The sequence below is a fragment of the Diorhabda sublineata genome, chromosome 2, assembly GCF_026230105.1.
Source record: "Diorhabda sublineata isolate icDioSubl1.1 chromosome 2, icDioSubl1.1, whole genome shotgun sequence".
Lineage (NCBI taxonomy): Eukaryota > Metazoa > Arthropoda > Insecta > Coleoptera > Chrysomelidae > Diorhabda > Diorhabda sublineata.
This window is the reverse complement of record NC_079475.1, coordinates 14,592,589-14,609,822: the sequence shown is the minus strand read 5'-3', so window position 1 is coordinate 14,609,822 and position 17,234 is coordinate 14,592,589. Positions and strand designations below refer to the sequence as shown.

Genomic DNA, 17,234 nt, shown 5'->3' with positions numbered 1-17,234 from the left:
AACCATCTTGCTTAAATGGCTCTAATCATTTATTAGGAATGGCTCAGGTATCTAGTTTTTCCAGATAATAGAAAGAAATGGATATTTCTTACACCTGAAGATACAAATTACGCATAAAAGAATTTACTATACCTAAAATACATTTGTTTAATTTTTTATATCTTATTTCTTAAACCTTTTAATATGTTTATGTTTATTATTGATTAGGTACTGCTACATATTGAGATGTAAGGACTAAGGAAAAATTAATTTTTCTTATTAGAACAAAGTTCTAGTTTCATTTTATTCCTATTTCGATATTCATGACGAATGTGATCTATTGATTAATATAAATAAAAAATTGTCAGTGTCTATATCATATTTTGGTAGACTTAAAATTAGTCGAAAATTTTTAGCTATCTTGTAAAAATTATCAAAAAAACTGATTTTGAAACAGAAGAGACTTAAAATCAAGAGCATTTAGAAACTTAAAATAAATTTTGTAGTTACCACATATGATGATTGATTGACAGAATTTTGAATTAAGTGAATAGCCCATTTTAGCAAGCACACAAACGATGTTCAATATGGATTCTGTTTCCATGTCATACACAAGCTATAGAGAGAATGATAGAGAAAGTGTCTTAGGCATCACCTGCTTTTACAGGCAAAATTGAAATCTTCTTCAAAATTTAATGGAGCCATTTAAATGATTTGAGATGGTTAGAGGGGTGATGAAATGTAGAGGGTTCTGGGTAGATCACTATTTCTGTAAATGTTGCGAACTACCAAAAGTTTGATACAATTTAACCGATTTTGAAATGCAAATGACTTACTCTATCGATGTAACTATAAGAAGTAGTGTTTATGAATGGCACATTTTGGTTCGTGGAACATTTTTTCCGTTCTACCCTAGCATATAAGCTGTTGAAATACGCCTTATAAGTACGCTTGGCAAAGCAGGTTTTAGTTTAGTTGATTAAACTCCATTAAAAACTAGAAATGTTCTTATGATAATATCCTTAAGTTATAATCCAACAAATATTTGGGCAGCTATTGGAAAAGAGACGTTGCGCAGCTTCGAGCGTAAACTTTTCACATGCGAACCAAAAATACAAATTTAGATTTGTGCTGGGCATAATTTCAATCTGCGTTCTATGCAAAGTGTACAGACGTTTAAATAGAAACATAGAACGAACAAACAAAACATAGTACCGATAAAATACATACCTTCTCATCTTGACTTATGAAAAAAGTTCTTTTTGAGTTGCGATTGATCAGATAGTGTTTAGAATAATAAGTATAATTCACAAAAAAGCATGGAAATATAAATGAAATATTAATTTCTTGACTATCTCTACCTTAGATGGAAATTCAAAGTGATAATTCATGTTATTTTCAGACAACATCCCTCAATACCGTAGACAGCCATGCTCATTCTCATCGATGGAATAGCTTGGAAATTACCAGGGGATCATTTGGTCCTGAGGATTTTCCTCCAGATATTATTGAAATTAAATTTGATCGCGCCATAGCTATTAAGGTTAGTTACAAATAAACAATTAATATGGATCATTCTGAAACTAAAAATCTTTTGTATTCTAATTCATTCTCGTCTTTTTATCATGAAATGATCAAAATAAAACGTGAATCTAGTTTCTAATATAATGTATAAGTTGTTTTCTTTTGTTATTTTCGATGGTTTTTCCATATAGGAAAATATTAAATATGCTGTCAGACTTAGAAACCATGGTGGAAGAACAAACAATGGAGACGGAGGATTGAATTCAGTGAAAGGATCTGATAATACAATTTTCACATTTTCTACTTGTTCTTTGAGTTTTAATGGCACTACACTCACCAGAGGACAGATTCCCATCATTTTATATTATAGGTAAGTTGAAATCAGTTTATAACTAATTTCGTTTTGAAATTATGTTCCAAAGAAAGTATCATGGTATAGCGTACTCCAAGAAATGCTACGATGCGACAATAAAAGTTATGAATAAAATTAAATTAGAAAAGACAAGAAGAGAGTAGAAGGTGTAGCTTGTATAAATATTTATAACGAAAGGAAAATGCAAAAAGTATAAAAGTCTTCTTAGAAATCGAATAACAGTATTAAGCAAGAGATTTGTCCACTTAGTAAAACAGCTCTCAGAAGTATTGTTACAATTGAGGATGATATTTATTCAGATTTTTCCAAGGCTTTGATCGCTTGGATCATAGCATTTTTCTCACTAAGCTATCCAACATTGTTTTAACCGATTCATTTATCAATTTTTTTATGTCATACTACACGGATAGAAAACAGTTACTTACCTTGGTTTTAAGTTCGTAGCAATTAACGCAACTCCTGGAGTGCTCCAGGGCTCAGCTCTTGGGGCATTATATTTTCAATATTTTCATCTTATTATTATCAATTCTTGTTATAATCCACTCTATAACTATTATTTATTTTTTAGTAATCCTCTCGAAAGTGGGAGAGCTGCTACAACAAAGCTAGAACAGCAGGCACGTGTAGCAGCATTATCGATGACTAGTGCGATCATCCAAAAGGCAAGCAATTTACTTGTAACAGCGAGAGAGAAAGTAGAGGAAGTCCCTTCTGCAGACATTCTTAGTAAATCTTGTATAGTAACTACCTTACTTCCTTTAGTATTGGCACATATAAGTCCCTTGGTAACCAGCGATTCAAAAGTGAGTTATATCTGATTCCTAATCAATTTTTAATAAAACAATCTTAAATTATATTTATTCCGCATAGCAGTGTCGTAATAGTTGAGTAAAAATTACATGTTTCGTTTCAGAGTGCAGTACATATATTGAATTTGATACAAGAGCTGCTTCCCCACGTAGCAGCACTTAATTTGATGGGAACTTCAAGTGTTACAATGAAGTCTGCGTCGACTTTAAGTTCGTCTTCAAATCACGATAGTTTAGACCACAAAATCGAAACTACTAGCCATCATTACACTCTCGTTGAAAGCGAACATCCTTACAAACCAGCTACTGTATCTAATTACAGGTAAATACGATAGTTTGAATATGTACGCTTAATAAAACGTTGACGCATAATTTAGATGTTAAATTTATTGATGATCAAATTTTTAGAGTACTGTTTCCGGATAGCGTTAAATGGATGAGCTTAGAATTCGATCCAGCTTGTTCCACCGTTCAACCCGAAGATTCTCTGCAATTGTTCGTACCTGCTCTGGACTTTCAGAAGGATAAAAATCAAGTTATGTATGTGGAAGACGGTGATTCGCCACCTATGCCGTATTGGCCCGTCCTACATAAGTTCAGTGGAAGGTAAAATTGAAATTACATACTGTAATGTTCATTTATTTTTCTACGTATTCTTTTATAATACATATTTACAATACTACTAGGTGTCCCAAAACCAAGTTCACGATCAAAAAACAATTTTAAGAAAAGAGTTCATTGAAAAAGTTTCCTCGAGAGGTATTCTCCGTGATGACTGCTAATCCGTGACGGATATTTTCTTTCAATTGTGCCAGGAAAGTCGGTTTGTTAGCGTTAACCTTAGATTTGGCATAAATCTACCGAAAAAAGTCCATTGGTGTTAAATTTGGAGTGCGCGGAGACCAATTTGTGTCACCTCTTCTGGAGGTCAATTTGCCAGAACTCGTAGCAGAGATCTAGTGGTGTGCGAAGTTGTTCCGTCATACTCGAATCAAGATCTATATGTCTAGTTTTGCAGTTCAAGCATGAAAAAATCGTCTAGTGACTGTACATCCACTTTCATTTTCAAGAAAGTAAGGCATTACAACTCCTTGCTCTGACATCGCAAACGGTTACTCTTGGTGAACGTAGGGATTTTTGATGTTTGTGTTTCGGATGGGTTGCACTCCAGTACCGGAAACTTTGTTTGTTGACGTGTCCATTAAGATGAAAATGAGCTTCATCCGAAAACAAGATGTTGGTAAACGTTGTAAAGCGCTCAATTATCTGGCTTGCGAAGTCCAGCATTTGAACAGCAAACTGAGGTTTGTACCAATTGAATGTTGTGAAGGTGCAACTCAAAATATTTGTGTAAAATGCACGTTTAGAACCACAGCATGCTTCCGAATAGACAAGTCAGGCTCGTCACGACCACAGGATACGAAAAATGGGGTACCTGACTGCAACAAACAGGTGCAGAATAGAAAGAAATGTAGAATAATAATTGAAGTTACAAAAACATGCCAAAAATTGTGGCGATGAAATGTGTTTTGACCTTCCACAAAATACAGCCTCAAAGTATCCCAATTTGAGCAGCTACAATCAAAAATATACCTTTCAAAAAAGTTGGAGCGAATCTTTGACTATTAGAATCAAGTAAGTTCTTCTATGACCGAAATTTGAATTTTACAAATTAAGTTAATCAAAATGAAGCTTGAAGAAACATTTTAAAACGAAAATCTTCTCAAGAAATGTATTTTCGTAAATTTTTTCGGTATTTCTATGATTTTAAATCAATCCATATTGTTTCTTGATTATAAATATTCACAAGATATTTTGTTTTAGATTGCAGTGGCCTACAAATTCCGTCATACTTCCTGGACACGAAGTCATCTTTTCTCTAGAAACTGCTTCTGATTATCTGAAAGATGAACGTCTGTCTGCTTATGGCTTCAAATGTTTGGTGATCGGTTACGAATGGCACCAGGATAGTAATCAATCCCAGAATGATTTGAAACATTTGGAAGCTGAATTGGCGTTTCTGGGTGGAATGTGTGCTGCCAGTTTGATGAAAAAAGATATTTTGTTTCCCATTAATGGCGGTATGTTGTTGTATTATCTAAAAAAATTTTCATTTTGTGTGGCATTCAGTATTTAAAGATACACAATTTTCAATAGAAGTTCATGTTTTTCCCAATATAATCGCCCTTATTTCTGGATAAAAAATATACTACAATTTCATTCATCTTGTCTTCAATTTTAGAACTTTTTCTGTTTTATAAATATAACAGAAACTGGTAATTTGTGAACGATTTCTTCAGTATTTGCACTTTTATTGAATACGGCGTGTTTCTTCTTCTTTTTCTTCTTCTTCTTCTCTCGTGCCGTATCAAGGGCTGCATCGTTTATATGCATAGCAGTCCACGGTATCTTGAGTATGTCCTAGTGATTAAAATAATTTTACAGACGAAGCTGATGTCGACATAGAGGCAGCAGAAAATGTAGCGATGGAAATATTCTCGCGCCACGGACCATTACTTTCGAAAGGTCTTGCCCTTACTTCGCCACCTACAGTACAACAAGCTTTAGATGGATTGCTGCCATATAGGTAAGTTTTTGAACTATTTTTTTGGGTTTTTTTGTTCTTATGTACATAAACAGTGTATGGTTGGAATGCGCAGAAGTTTTTGACGTGACGTGGCGAAGCAACTCAGCAGATGTTTACAAATGATCTGAAGAAGACTTCCTATATTAAAACAGAGAGTAGGTACGTAATAGAAGAAAAGATAAGATCTTCAACTCTGTATTGAGTTAACCAGACGTATATTACTGTTGCGTACAAAATATCCGTGTATAGTAACCCCAAATTAAACAAGTTCTGAGTTATTCTCACGTTAGCTGTGTTCATCTAAGTTTAAAAAATTATTATATTCCATTTGAATAAACACTGTTGTACAAATCATTTAATCTTAAGCATCCAACGAAAAATGATTTCTTTGGTAATTGGCAAATATTTTTGCAAACTATTCCGCTCGTACCAAAAATAAATTGTGTAATAATTTTGGTGTTTTCAACAACGTAACTACGAATATGATCAGTTAGATAGAGTGACAATTATAAGTTGCGAAGGAGAGATTTTGAAATACTTTGTATTCAATATTAAAAAAATCAATGGTAGTGATTATAAGCAGCGTGTTGTTGAATCTACATTGAACAACACTGCCAAATTTGACCTTCAGAATACAGAATTATGTTTTTGCAATAATTAGAAGACACTCCAGAGAAACTCCAAAAGAAAATTTTTCATATAGTTGCGGTATAGCTTGAAGATGTAGTTTGTTCCATCTTATATTTTTTTAAGGAAAATAGTATGGAACGAATATTATGATCATAATCATTCCTTTTTTATCCTTGCTTCTTCATGACGAAGCTTTGTATTAATTTTCAAAATAGATTGAAATTTATAGAAAATTTGGTCACTACATCAGATATCAGAGGCCGTACACTGTTTCTCATTGTTTAAAAATGATAAAACTTTCTTGAAGAATGTGATGAAAAAAGAAATTTTGTGTGCTTTGTGATTTTCATATGACGATAATAATTATAGTGGAGTTACATTAAAAATTCTAAAGTATTTTATGTTTGGCAGCCCATGACTCAAGATTCGTTCAATGATTGGTGATTTTTTTTGTATTTTGTCTATTTTGTATAAGAAAAATGCAGACTAAACATCTTTTAGAGATGACAAAAACATTGACTTGTTTTGAAATTCGATTAAAGAAGATTATCTACTTTGGGAATGCTGCCTGCTTATAACACACTTTCTTAATATATAGAGTGTCCCATAAATAACTTCGTGTTCTAATGTTCATTTTGTAGTAAATAATCGTACATAAAGAAAGCCTTAATATTCAGCGTTCATCGGTATTGATAGTTTGTTAATCTGAAATGATTTAGAAGTACCCTAAACCTTAATAATTTCACAAGACAAATAAAATTTTCCCCTCGAATCGATCTCTGTTTGTGACGGGCTATGATAATTGTCCTTTGTTTAATCGTCACAAGTAACACTACGTCTAATGAAACGACCATCTTTCGGCGGTGCAAGGAGCTATTTACATACCTTTTCTCGACGTTTCCATTGAATCTTGATTGATTCGTGTGGCTTTTCTTGTAACTTCAATATTCTACGCATTAAGACTATTAGGGTCTTCCCCTTCAATTTCATATATTTGACTTACTGCAACGGCTTCTTTTAATTTCTGTTTCCAATAATTAGTCAACAAATACACGAATTTCATATTTATCGCACTCCATACTATTTATTATAAAAACGTACTGCATTGTCAATTAACAAAAAAAAAAAAAGAATAATTAGAAGAAAGTAAAACTGTTTTACTCTTTATAGAATCAAAAACTTGTCTTAAGTTACAACATGTTTATATTGAGGCGTGAGTAAGAAAAAAGTTGTGATTTTTATGTTTATATGATTATACTTTTGTATAATAATAGGTGAATTGCTTTTTTTAGTGATATTTATTCAGTAAATGTTTCAGACACAACAAAAAATAAAATCATATCAATATATATATGTCAGTTTGTTAACACCACTTTCTCTTAAAATACCGGATCGCCACTAGTCTTAAGTCCTCGCCTCTAGTCCCAAGTCCTTCTTTTCTTAGGATGAAGTATACTTTAGTTATCCAAAACGACCCTTATCACAGTGTAGCACCATTATCAACGACTTATTTATTACTCCGAACTCTAACCTCATTAATCAAGTTTATCATCATTATAAATTGTCTGTATTTCATATTTCTGTCAGTTTTATAGATTGCCAATTTTAACCCCATTAAGGTGTCATCTTTAATTATGTATTATTTAATTATTATTAATTTGACTGATACTTCGTTCATAGTTTTATATTCGCAAAGGACGCCAATCAGATTATTCAAACTAAAATTGTAATTTTAAAAGGCCATTTTAAGTAGGGTTCAGTGCAAAAATTTCTTTCAAGCAATGAGATAATTAAGAAAATAAAAATAGTTGATAATATTTTAATAAATAAATATAATAATGAATATTTACAAATCAGTTGTAAGGAGATCAGTTCTTTCAACAATAACGTGCAATTCTGTTTCTCTATACGTTCTACCATCTGGTACGATAAGACTTAAAGGTCCTTTTTTGGAACTATTCTTATTTCCGTATTTCCTAGTCCTGTAAACGAACTTGTAATACAGTAACAAGCCAGAAACGACGACTATAAGCAAACAACCGATAACGGAAACGATAATTATCATAACAAAATAGTTGCTGACAACCGAGCACATGTGGACTTTGAAATATTCCACCGTCGTATATTGACCGTCGTTCAGACATTGAAGTTCCGCGTAATACTCACTCTCTTTAATTTTTTCTTCGACACCTAAACAATCACAGCTTTCACCGAGATAAATATTTTTAAATTGAACGCCTGGTTCGAATGTTTGCAAAGCAGAACTACTCAAATTTGATAATCTATTGGAATCGAATATAAAAGTCGGATCGCCGGGATGAGTATCTTTTCTTATTTTTACACCAAGAAAAGCACCGTCATCGACAAATCCAAAATCGTTATCTCGAAACAGGACGAAACCTCTCGAAATTACTTTGAAAGCTTCACCGCTTAAATGTTGCACTTTATTGTTCGTAACTTGTAATACTTTCGGATTGTAAATTGTGAATCCTCCGGAACGGATTGTATTGAATACACAATTGTGGATGGTAACGTTTTGGTAAACGGTGATATTAGAAATAGCCCTGCTGGGTAATAAATCGGCTGTGACACTGATTAGTTCGAAATGTTCCGTAGAAAATTTCTTGAAAGCTTGTACTCCCACATTTATCAAAACCGTATTTCTTAGTGATATTTTTTCGGTTTGTAACAAATTAACGAAAGCCAACGGTTCTAAATTTACTATATTCAAATCTTCTAAAGTGATCTCGCTGATACGTCCAGCAAAAGCGTGACTAGATATTCGGGATATGTTGCTTGCGTAAACGTGTATTTTCAAAGATGGGACTGATATGTCGAATCTTTCTTCTTCTAATCGTCCGCTGTAGTCTTTGTATCCATACCAATTGATACTGTCGCTAGAAAAATCTATAGATCCTACGTTACTAAGAGCCAAAGTTCTCAGGTTTCTCATTTGCGATATTGCGTTCGCTTCTATTCTGATCGATTTACAGCCGTTTATGAGGATTTCCGAAGTAGAATAGGAGTCGATAGAGTTGGGTTTTAGGATCATCTGAAACAATAAAATAGGCTAATATTATACCGAACATAATGTTCACAAATATTTATAAAAAACTTTGATTATGAAAAATTGTACTAAAAAATAATAGTAATTTGTCCCATAAGTCTTTTGAAATTTGAACTTCGAATTAAATGCAAACGGTGTAGCAGAGACTGCAGATGCTCAAAACGTCAATTTATCGGGACTTCTTCTTTTAGAGTAGTGTAATCAGCTACCAAGGCACGTTTTCCCCAAAGACTACCAGCTACAGAAGTTCAAGATTAATATCGACAGGCATCTCCACTCGGCAGGCAATCAGCAACTAAGGCACGTCTTTCCAGAAGACTACCAGTTACAAAAGTTCAAGATCAATATCGATAGGCATCTCCACTCGTCAGGCACCACTCGAATTAAGTGTAAAAGGGTTTTCCTCTTGTGCTTGCCTTTTTAATAAATAAATATAAATAATATGAAAACTGTTATTTTAGTAGAGCGACTCACTAAACTGTTGAAATGTGTTGTGATCAGATTGAAAACAAAATAACCTTAGTCCATTGCAACCTTTGAAAGGCAGGTGATTCGGTTTGCCAGCGAATCAACAGATCGAGTTTCTTTAAGCTAGTTGCCAACGCGTTGCCGACTGGTTGACATCCAGTTGCACTGTCTATAATTCCTCAAATAAAAGTTGTTACTATTACAAGTGCAGTGATTTGCGTCAGAAATGAGCTTCTCCGAGTTCATCCGTGTGTATTCGGCCTTAGTGTGCGTAAATTTTTCCGCAACCATGATTCGGCAACCGTTGCGCGGCGTAAGCATCTCAATTCACGCAGATTTAATGACTGCCTTATTGTTCAAACGATTTGGAACTCGACTACCCACTAGAATTAAGATTTCCAATGAAAATATTAATTTCCTGCAGCATCTTGAAATTGCCGGCACTGCACTGGTATGATGTCGGTGAAACTAGTGACGTTAGAAAATAAACACAAAGCAATTCATTAAAATAAAATTCTACAAAAGTATAAATTAAAGTGATGCAATATTTTATGAATGTTTATGATACCTAGTTAAATAATTTTGAAATATGGTTGAATAGTTGAAATATTTTATATATTCGATGAAACTATATCTTGTTTTTATATTCTATACAGTTGGTCAAAACTTTAGGAATTTCTGTAATACGTAGGTATATCTGAGAAGGTAGTAGTTCAATGTCTATTCAGAATTATATTAAAAAAATGATTATTTAAAAAGAAAAGGGTTATTTAGATTTAGAACTACTTGACACCATCATTTTTTAAAAAAATATGAAACTGAATATCATAATGATTTAACGATAGTTGTTTTTTGAAATTATCTGAATCATTGCCCATATTTTCAATTAAAACGTTTAATTTTTCTGTCTTTTTCAAGACGTGTTCCATAATATTCCACATTATGGATTTGTAAAGCTGAATATTTTACTTTTAAATCGCAGTTAACTGATATCAATTACAAATACAATTAGAGAATAGGTCATAGTTCAATTTTTATAAAAAGTTGTCAAACTTCGAAGAAAAAACATTTCTTTGAAGATTGATAACAGCGAAAACCCTGAGGTGGACCGGATGTTTGTATATAGATAAAATAGAAAAAAAAACAGCTTTTAGAAAATGGAGCATTAACCGATGAGTCATCGAAAAGGAAAGACCGAACTTTTAGTAGAAGTAAGAACTTAATTATAACAAAAAATTGTGAAATAGATGTTCGTTTTTGTTGTCTAAACTAGTACATTGGATATTTTGGTATAATATTTCGTGATTTTAGTTAACATAAAAGCATCTCTAACTTTATATCCTGATACTGCTAGTGCGGCTTCGGAGACAATTTTGACACATCTCTCAATCGCCTGGGAATGACAGGGATATCGTGGAAAATCTGTGTCATCCCCTGTCTGAATCATCTTCTTAATTTCTCCATCAATCAATCGTGACTAGATTGGAGATTCAGTGCATTTGCAATCATTTCAATTTATTCAATCTATATATTCAGATGGATCAAAACTAAGAAGAGATACTTCAAAGCACCTAATACTTTCATTAGGTCTTGATCTAGCCGCCATTATCGTTTTAAACCGAAGTTTCCCAATATGCTCCTAGAGTCAGTTATCCTTGCTAGAAGAAATGCATTTTTTTGAATAACTGGATTAACGACTTCTGTTTTGCTTCATCCTTTTATAACGTTTCACTTTGAAGTTGAACCACATTCGACTAAACCTTAATAACAGATTCGGCAAGAACTTCCAGATTTCGAGAAGGAATTTGACATGAGACATATAAATGTAAAATACTATTTGCAACTAACGAGAATGAGCAACGTTTCCTGGTTATCTTTCTGCTAAGTCTTCGGACAATACATCGGTTTATACTGCATGACAAATGTCAATCAATACTTCTGGTCAGCAGTTAAGTCTTCCCAATCAATTTCTGGCAAATTCATTTCAATTTTTTCACAATTTGGAATTGGTAGTTCTTCGCAATTTACCTATTGGGCTAGAAAATCCTCTAGGACCCGTAGTGTGTACATCAAGGTATTGAAATAGGTGCCCCAAAAGAAGTTCATTTGCATGTAGTAGACAAATGATCCATTGCAAGGGTCTTCTCGGCCTAATTTTCAATATTTCGACTACTCCAAGGTCAAACAATTAGGCTGTCTGCCTTCTAAAAATAGAACAATATACTTTGGGAAATGCCTCGAAATATATGGTGAGAATTGACAATAAACTCCGCTGCACAACTTGATTTTATGTTGAAATTGAAACAAAAATATTTTCTTTATATAGATGAAAAAACGACCAAAATTTCCACTATTACAAAACAATATTCGAGATTTCGTTTTCAAGCTCTACCCGTATGCAGTACTCTAAGCAAAGCGCAGAACTCAAGTTAAGCTCCTATATTTGATGCTGAAGATGACAACATATATTGAGGACATGAAAAAAAGATAAACGCCGGGAAAATAAATCTCAAATAAAGGATCAAACACATTAAAATAAGACATGATGAGTTAAGAAGAAGCCAAAAGATATATAGAGACAACGTAAAGAAATAAAAGAGAAATTGAGAAAACATGATATGGAACAAGAAAAAGTGATGAAACCAGGTAATGTAATATAACTGGTTTCAATATTTGTTAAATCTGAAGAGTAGTGAGAATAATATAAATTGAAAAATCTTGAAAATGGGATAATTTATGGATAGGAAAAATAAAGATGAAAGATGGAGAAGAAAGAAGAAATTGCTCAAGAATATCTAGTCTCCCTGTGTAACGAAATATTTTAAAATATGCTATTCTAATATTCCATTAAACGAACTACAATAAAATGCAAATGGTTCAGATTTACTTTATAACCCAACGTTCTTCATTAAATATACAGGGTGTTTCTAAATTCATGTGATTTCTTGTTTAATGGATCCTCCTACCTATAATCAAATTAAAAATTTGTTTTCAGTTACGTTGCTATTTTTATAATTAAGAAAAAATTCTGGAATAAAAATGTTTTTACCTCAGCCCAAGGCTCACAATTGCAAGATAGTTTTGCTACGGAACCTCCATGCCATGTGCAGCCATATTTTCTATCATCGGGTATGCTTTGCGAATATGTCGGACTGTACAGTGCGATAGACAAGAAACTGAGGAGATGGAAATGTTTAAAAATTGTCATTGTCACGTTCCATTTCAGCTACATACTGTTTTCTGGATAATGCCTTTTGTTCCGAAGAAAAACTGCAACAAAATATTAATAATTATCATTTTCATATGTACAATGAAACTAAAACTGTAATACTTATAATAATGGAGCTTCTGCAAATAATGAAAATGATAAAAAAAGTAGTAAATTAATTACTTCAAATTAGCGTCAGAACAGAGCCGCTTGCATTCAGCGCGCGGTGATCGAGGCTTGTCGCCACGGGCTGCAACGTTGAGAAAGCACTTAAAATGTTAATCGCCATAAGTGCCAAACGCCTGATCTGCACTAATATGGAAGTATACCAATTTGTAGAGTAAGGTTCAAAAAACAATTCAATTTTAAAAAATGTTCAGGTGGCCAAATGTTATTAACATCTAAAGTTAGTAAGATTCCTTGATTTTTCGACTTTCAAAAATTAATAAATTTTCAAATATGCATTATACGGAAAAATGACAAGAAACCTTATATTCTTAAAATAGGCCATATTTGCATAAAAAAATTGTCCGAACCGAAAAAACCATTTGTTCATAATTTGTTGAAACAATTGCGTTTTAAACAAAAATAACCAGTTTTTCGCAATAACGCCGGATATATTTGGCCCTATGATTGCACACGGCAGTATTGACCGCTCCGGACTATAAAAGCTTAATATTAAGCCTGATGAGTATTAATTTGTAGGAGAAATATTTATTTTCACGTGAAAACTATAATGTTTATGTTAATTATTTTTGTCAATCAAAATAGTAAACTAAAGTTAAAATAAATGTGAGTTGAGCTATTTGAATATCTTAAAATTCACATCAAAATTGTGACGCAAGATTGCAGAATAATCACGAGGGAGCAAACAACGGAGCAAAGTGAAAAAAATGTGAAAAACGAAATCAGACTCAAGCTAAATAAAATAAAAATCTTCTTTTTATAAATAAATCTATTATATGGAAAATATAGCTGAATAGTAAGGAATCTATAAATATTTTATCGGGTGATACAACTAAAATGTCTACCCCTAAATACCGAGATTTGATCATATTTTGAAGATCGATTCTTACTCTAATTCTTGTTTCAAAATTTTTTTAACGCTCAAAAACACCATAAACCTTAAATTACAAGGGGTATAATATATTCTGAAACTGATATTTTCGATGCAATTCTGATTGATTTTGGAAAAAAAACGAAATTGTGATGTTTCTTGTTATGGATGGACTAAACCAAACATATTGTTTTCAGTTCTTCAAATAACAAAAAAGATTTGAAGGTGGTAGAAAATAAAATTCTCACCGTTCTTATTAATCAATAACATGTTTATTGTTAAAATCACAATTTTTTTTAATTGCAAATTTACAATCTACTCAAAAAAATATAGAGTAACGAGTAAATTATACGGGCGGGCATCATCCACTGATGGATCTCCGTAGATCCCTCTATGAGGTCTTCTGGTCAGCACCTTTCAATCTTCCCTGTTCCATTGGATCAGTGTAAAGCTTGGATATTAATGCATTTTGGTGGTGTGGAATTTTAGATTGAAAAGTTTGCAGTATCTTGGTGTTGGATGGCTTACTGCAACCCCATAGCTCTATGCCATATTGATTTTTGGATTATTTTATACATAAGTAACTTATTTTTCATTGTTAACTGTTTCGTCTGCCGATTAGCCAGTTCATATTTTGAAGTTTTAGCTTTAGTACCGGACCTAATAGATATTGCAGAAACTAAGGGCTTATCAGATATACACTTTCATATTGAAAGCGATTTAAGTCTAGATTCAGATCACACAGCTATTTTAATAACACTAAGTACAAACGTTATCTGGAAAATACCGCTTCCAAAATTATATGGCAAGAGAACTAACTGGGAGCAATTTCAACACATAATAAACACCAATATAAACCTAAAGTACAAAATATATTATTATTATACAAGAAGCAACCTGGAAATCAACGCCAATAATTCAAAATGAAATACACAATATCCCCCTGTAAATGAGGAAACTAGTTAGTGAGAAAAGGAAAACCAGAAGAAAATTGCAAGCAACCAGGGGATAAGACAGTTCTGAACAGATTAATCCACCATATCAAGAATGCCTTAAGTTGAAACAGAAACGATAATTTTAACTACTATATCTCTAACTTATCACCACAAGATAATACACTATGGAAAGCTACCAGAAAATTCAAGAGGCTCACTGTGTCAATCCTCCCTTCAAGAAAACCAGATGGAAACTGGGTTCGCACAAATGATGAAAAAAGCAACACGTTTGCAGAACACTTAGCTAAAGTTTTCACCCCACTTCCATCAAATAATCCAATAATAGATTTCGAGATAGAAACCTACTTAGAATCTGCCAACCAACTATCACCTCCCCTAAGAGCAATCACCCCATCAGAAGTGTACAGAGAAATTCAGTTGTTAAGCCCACACAAAGCTCCAGGATATGCAAGGAAAGCCAACGTACAAACCACCACAATATTCAATAGAATACTACAAATTAATCATTATCCAATACAATGGAAGTATGCACAGATAATCATGTTAGCGAAATTATACTTAAAGAAGAGCTGTTTCCAACGCATCAATTTGGATTCAGGGAGCAACACTCGACAATCCAACAGTATAGATTAGTGAACAGATTATTGTACATGAAAAAAAATTGAAATAACACTGTACTATAAAAATAACGTGTTTAGTGTCACTGTTAGATTAATCAATATACAATATATAGAACATTGAGTTAACTGTTAAAAAGTGGTAAATAAATTAAAAAATTTGAAGAAAATGAAAATTTCAAACAAGGAAACGTCACGAACGGCCTATTAGATAACATGGAGAAAGATCGCTCAAGTTGATGCGAACCGCCGTTTACAGTTTTCCGAAAATATTCCTTAGCAGTCGAATAATTACTCAGTTTTTATTGCTGAATATTTGACCAACTACAAATACTCAAACTTTGTAGAGGACCTTATTGACCATCCAATAAAAAAATCAAGATCACCAAGAAGCTAAATTTTTTGTTCAACCAGATAAAGGGTCCCCATATATTTTCATTGTTTTACCTAATGGATAATCCGAAATCTTGGACAAAGAATCATGGCAGACTATTTATTTAAACTAAACTAGGAATGTGAGAACATGGAGAAGCTTTTAGTAGATGTTGAACCATAACATGGAAATTGGGGTACTTTCCATAGTAATTTAATTCCTTATTTACTGTTTTTTTTTATAATAATATCAGCAATTTTCATAAAATTAGTTGCTTGCAAAAAAATGAGGTTGTATGGTTTGAAACACTTGAAAAATTGATACTCCTCTAATTAAAAATCGACCAATTTAGCATTTGGCACAAATCTGAACATAATCTGATATATTGGAAGGTGCAATAAAATAAACATAGACCAAGAGAATTTTTCATTTTGTTGGACTCTAAATTGAAGGATTTATATCTTGCGCTTCTCATCACTCGATTTTCTGTGTATTACTGTGTATAATTTGTATGAATTATTGTTGGCAAAGTAAAGGACAATCAAAGCAAATACAAAAATTAATAACTGGTTTAAAGAAAAAATAATGATAATAATAACGAATCTAAAACCTTCATAGAATTATAGAGTTAAACTCTGCCACTGTATAGAAAATTACAAGCGTCAATATCTTTGAATCTAAGACCTCCAAACCTTGAATTTAAAACAAAATATAATTAAGAATGTAGTAATTAAACTGCTCAGCTCTTGCTTGAGATCTCCAAAATATCAAAATATATAAAAAGTGTTCTAATCAAATGAGAAAGTTCCAGCCCCTACATGTTATGATAGAGACGTAGAAACAAGAGTTATACAGCTTTCGAGTGAGTACTAAAAGAGGCTGCAATCAAAAAGACATTAATGGATAGTGGCATGTGTATTATAGAAGAGAGAAGACATATAGAAAAAGAACATAACAAAATAAAACAGTTGACCCTAACAAAATGGCAAAAAAGATGAGACAGTAATGAAAGCAAAGACAAAAGGACTAACGAGCTCATTTCCAGAATGGAAGTATTGACCAACTGCGCTGAGCGTAGTCTGGATTGTTTCATGTTTCAAGCATTCACAGGACACGGATCTTTTGCCACATATACTTAAAAAATTGGAAAGGACCACTGCATCTATTGCGGAAAAAGAGGCACACCTAACCTAACCCAACCTTATCCCAATTTCATAATTGAAATAAGATTAGAGAAATGGGAAAACAAAAATAGAAACAACGCTAAATAAAGAAAACTTAATCTTAAACGAAAGGTAAACAAAGACTTCCTGCAGCTGAGGGAGGGTCCACGAGGGCGATCCAGAAAAGTAAAAAAGGGGGCTTTTAGCTGGTAGGTATTGGGACAATTGGATGAATTCAGGACGCCAGGGACCTCTTCACAGGTAGTCTTTTCGAAGATTTTCTCTTTTCACAAAAAAAAGAGGCGTATGTAGACTGCATTGCACTAAATGCAGGAACTACAAGACTAGAAGACGTAAAACTCAGGATGATATGAGAAACTAAGAGAAAAAAACTACAAACCACTAAGAAAATATGAAATAGGG

The 17,234-nt window shown here is 32.8% G+C and overlaps 2 protein-coding genes across 6 annotated transcripts in view; one reads left to right on the top strand and one right to left on the bottom strand.

Moving 5' to 3' along the window:
- Nucleotides 1-17,234, top strand: part of LOC130452677 (E3 ubiquitin-protein ligase MYCBP2) — a 189,318-nt gene that overhangs the window by 26,662 nt on the left and 145,422 nt on the right. For both annotated transcript variants that reach the window (XM_056792065.1, XM_056792066.1), the window contains exons 18-24: nucleotides 1,382-1,522; nucleotides 1,695-1,873; nucleotides 2,445-2,679; nucleotides 2,790-3,007; nucleotides 3,094-3,291; nucleotides 4,510-4,766; nucleotides 5,131-5,272. In XM_056792065.1, coding sequence (XP_056648043.1) covers nucleotides 1,382-1,522; nucleotides 1,695-1,873; nucleotides 2,445-2,679; nucleotides 2,790-3,007; nucleotides 3,094-3,291; nucleotides 4,510-4,766; nucleotides 5,131-5,272 — 1,370 coding nt within the window. The remainder of the gene's footprint in view (nucleotides 1-1,381; nucleotides 1,523-1,694; nucleotides 1,874-2,444; nucleotides 2,680-2,789; nucleotides 3,008-3,093; nucleotides 3,292-4,509; nucleotides 4,767-5,130; nucleotides 5,273-17,234) is intronic.
- The window catches only part of LOC130452679 (uncharacterized), a 30,511-nt gene continuing 20,984 nt past the window's right edge, over nucleotides 7,708-17,234 (bottom strand). For all 4 annotated transcript variants that reach the window (XM_056792069.1, XM_056792068.1, XM_056792071.1 and 1 more), the window contains exons 2-3: nucleotides 12,487-12,707; nucleotides 7,708-8,954 (exon numbers count right to left, since the gene is read on the bottom strand). In XM_056792069.1, the coding sequence (XP_056648047.1) occupies nucleotides 7,749-8,954; nucleotides 12,487-12,645 (1,365 nt within the window). In that variant the 5' untranslated portion in view covers nucleotides 12,646-12,707 and the 3' untranslated portion in view covers nucleotides 7,708-7,748. The remainder of the gene's footprint in view (nucleotides 8,955-12,486; nucleotides 12,708-17,234) is intronic.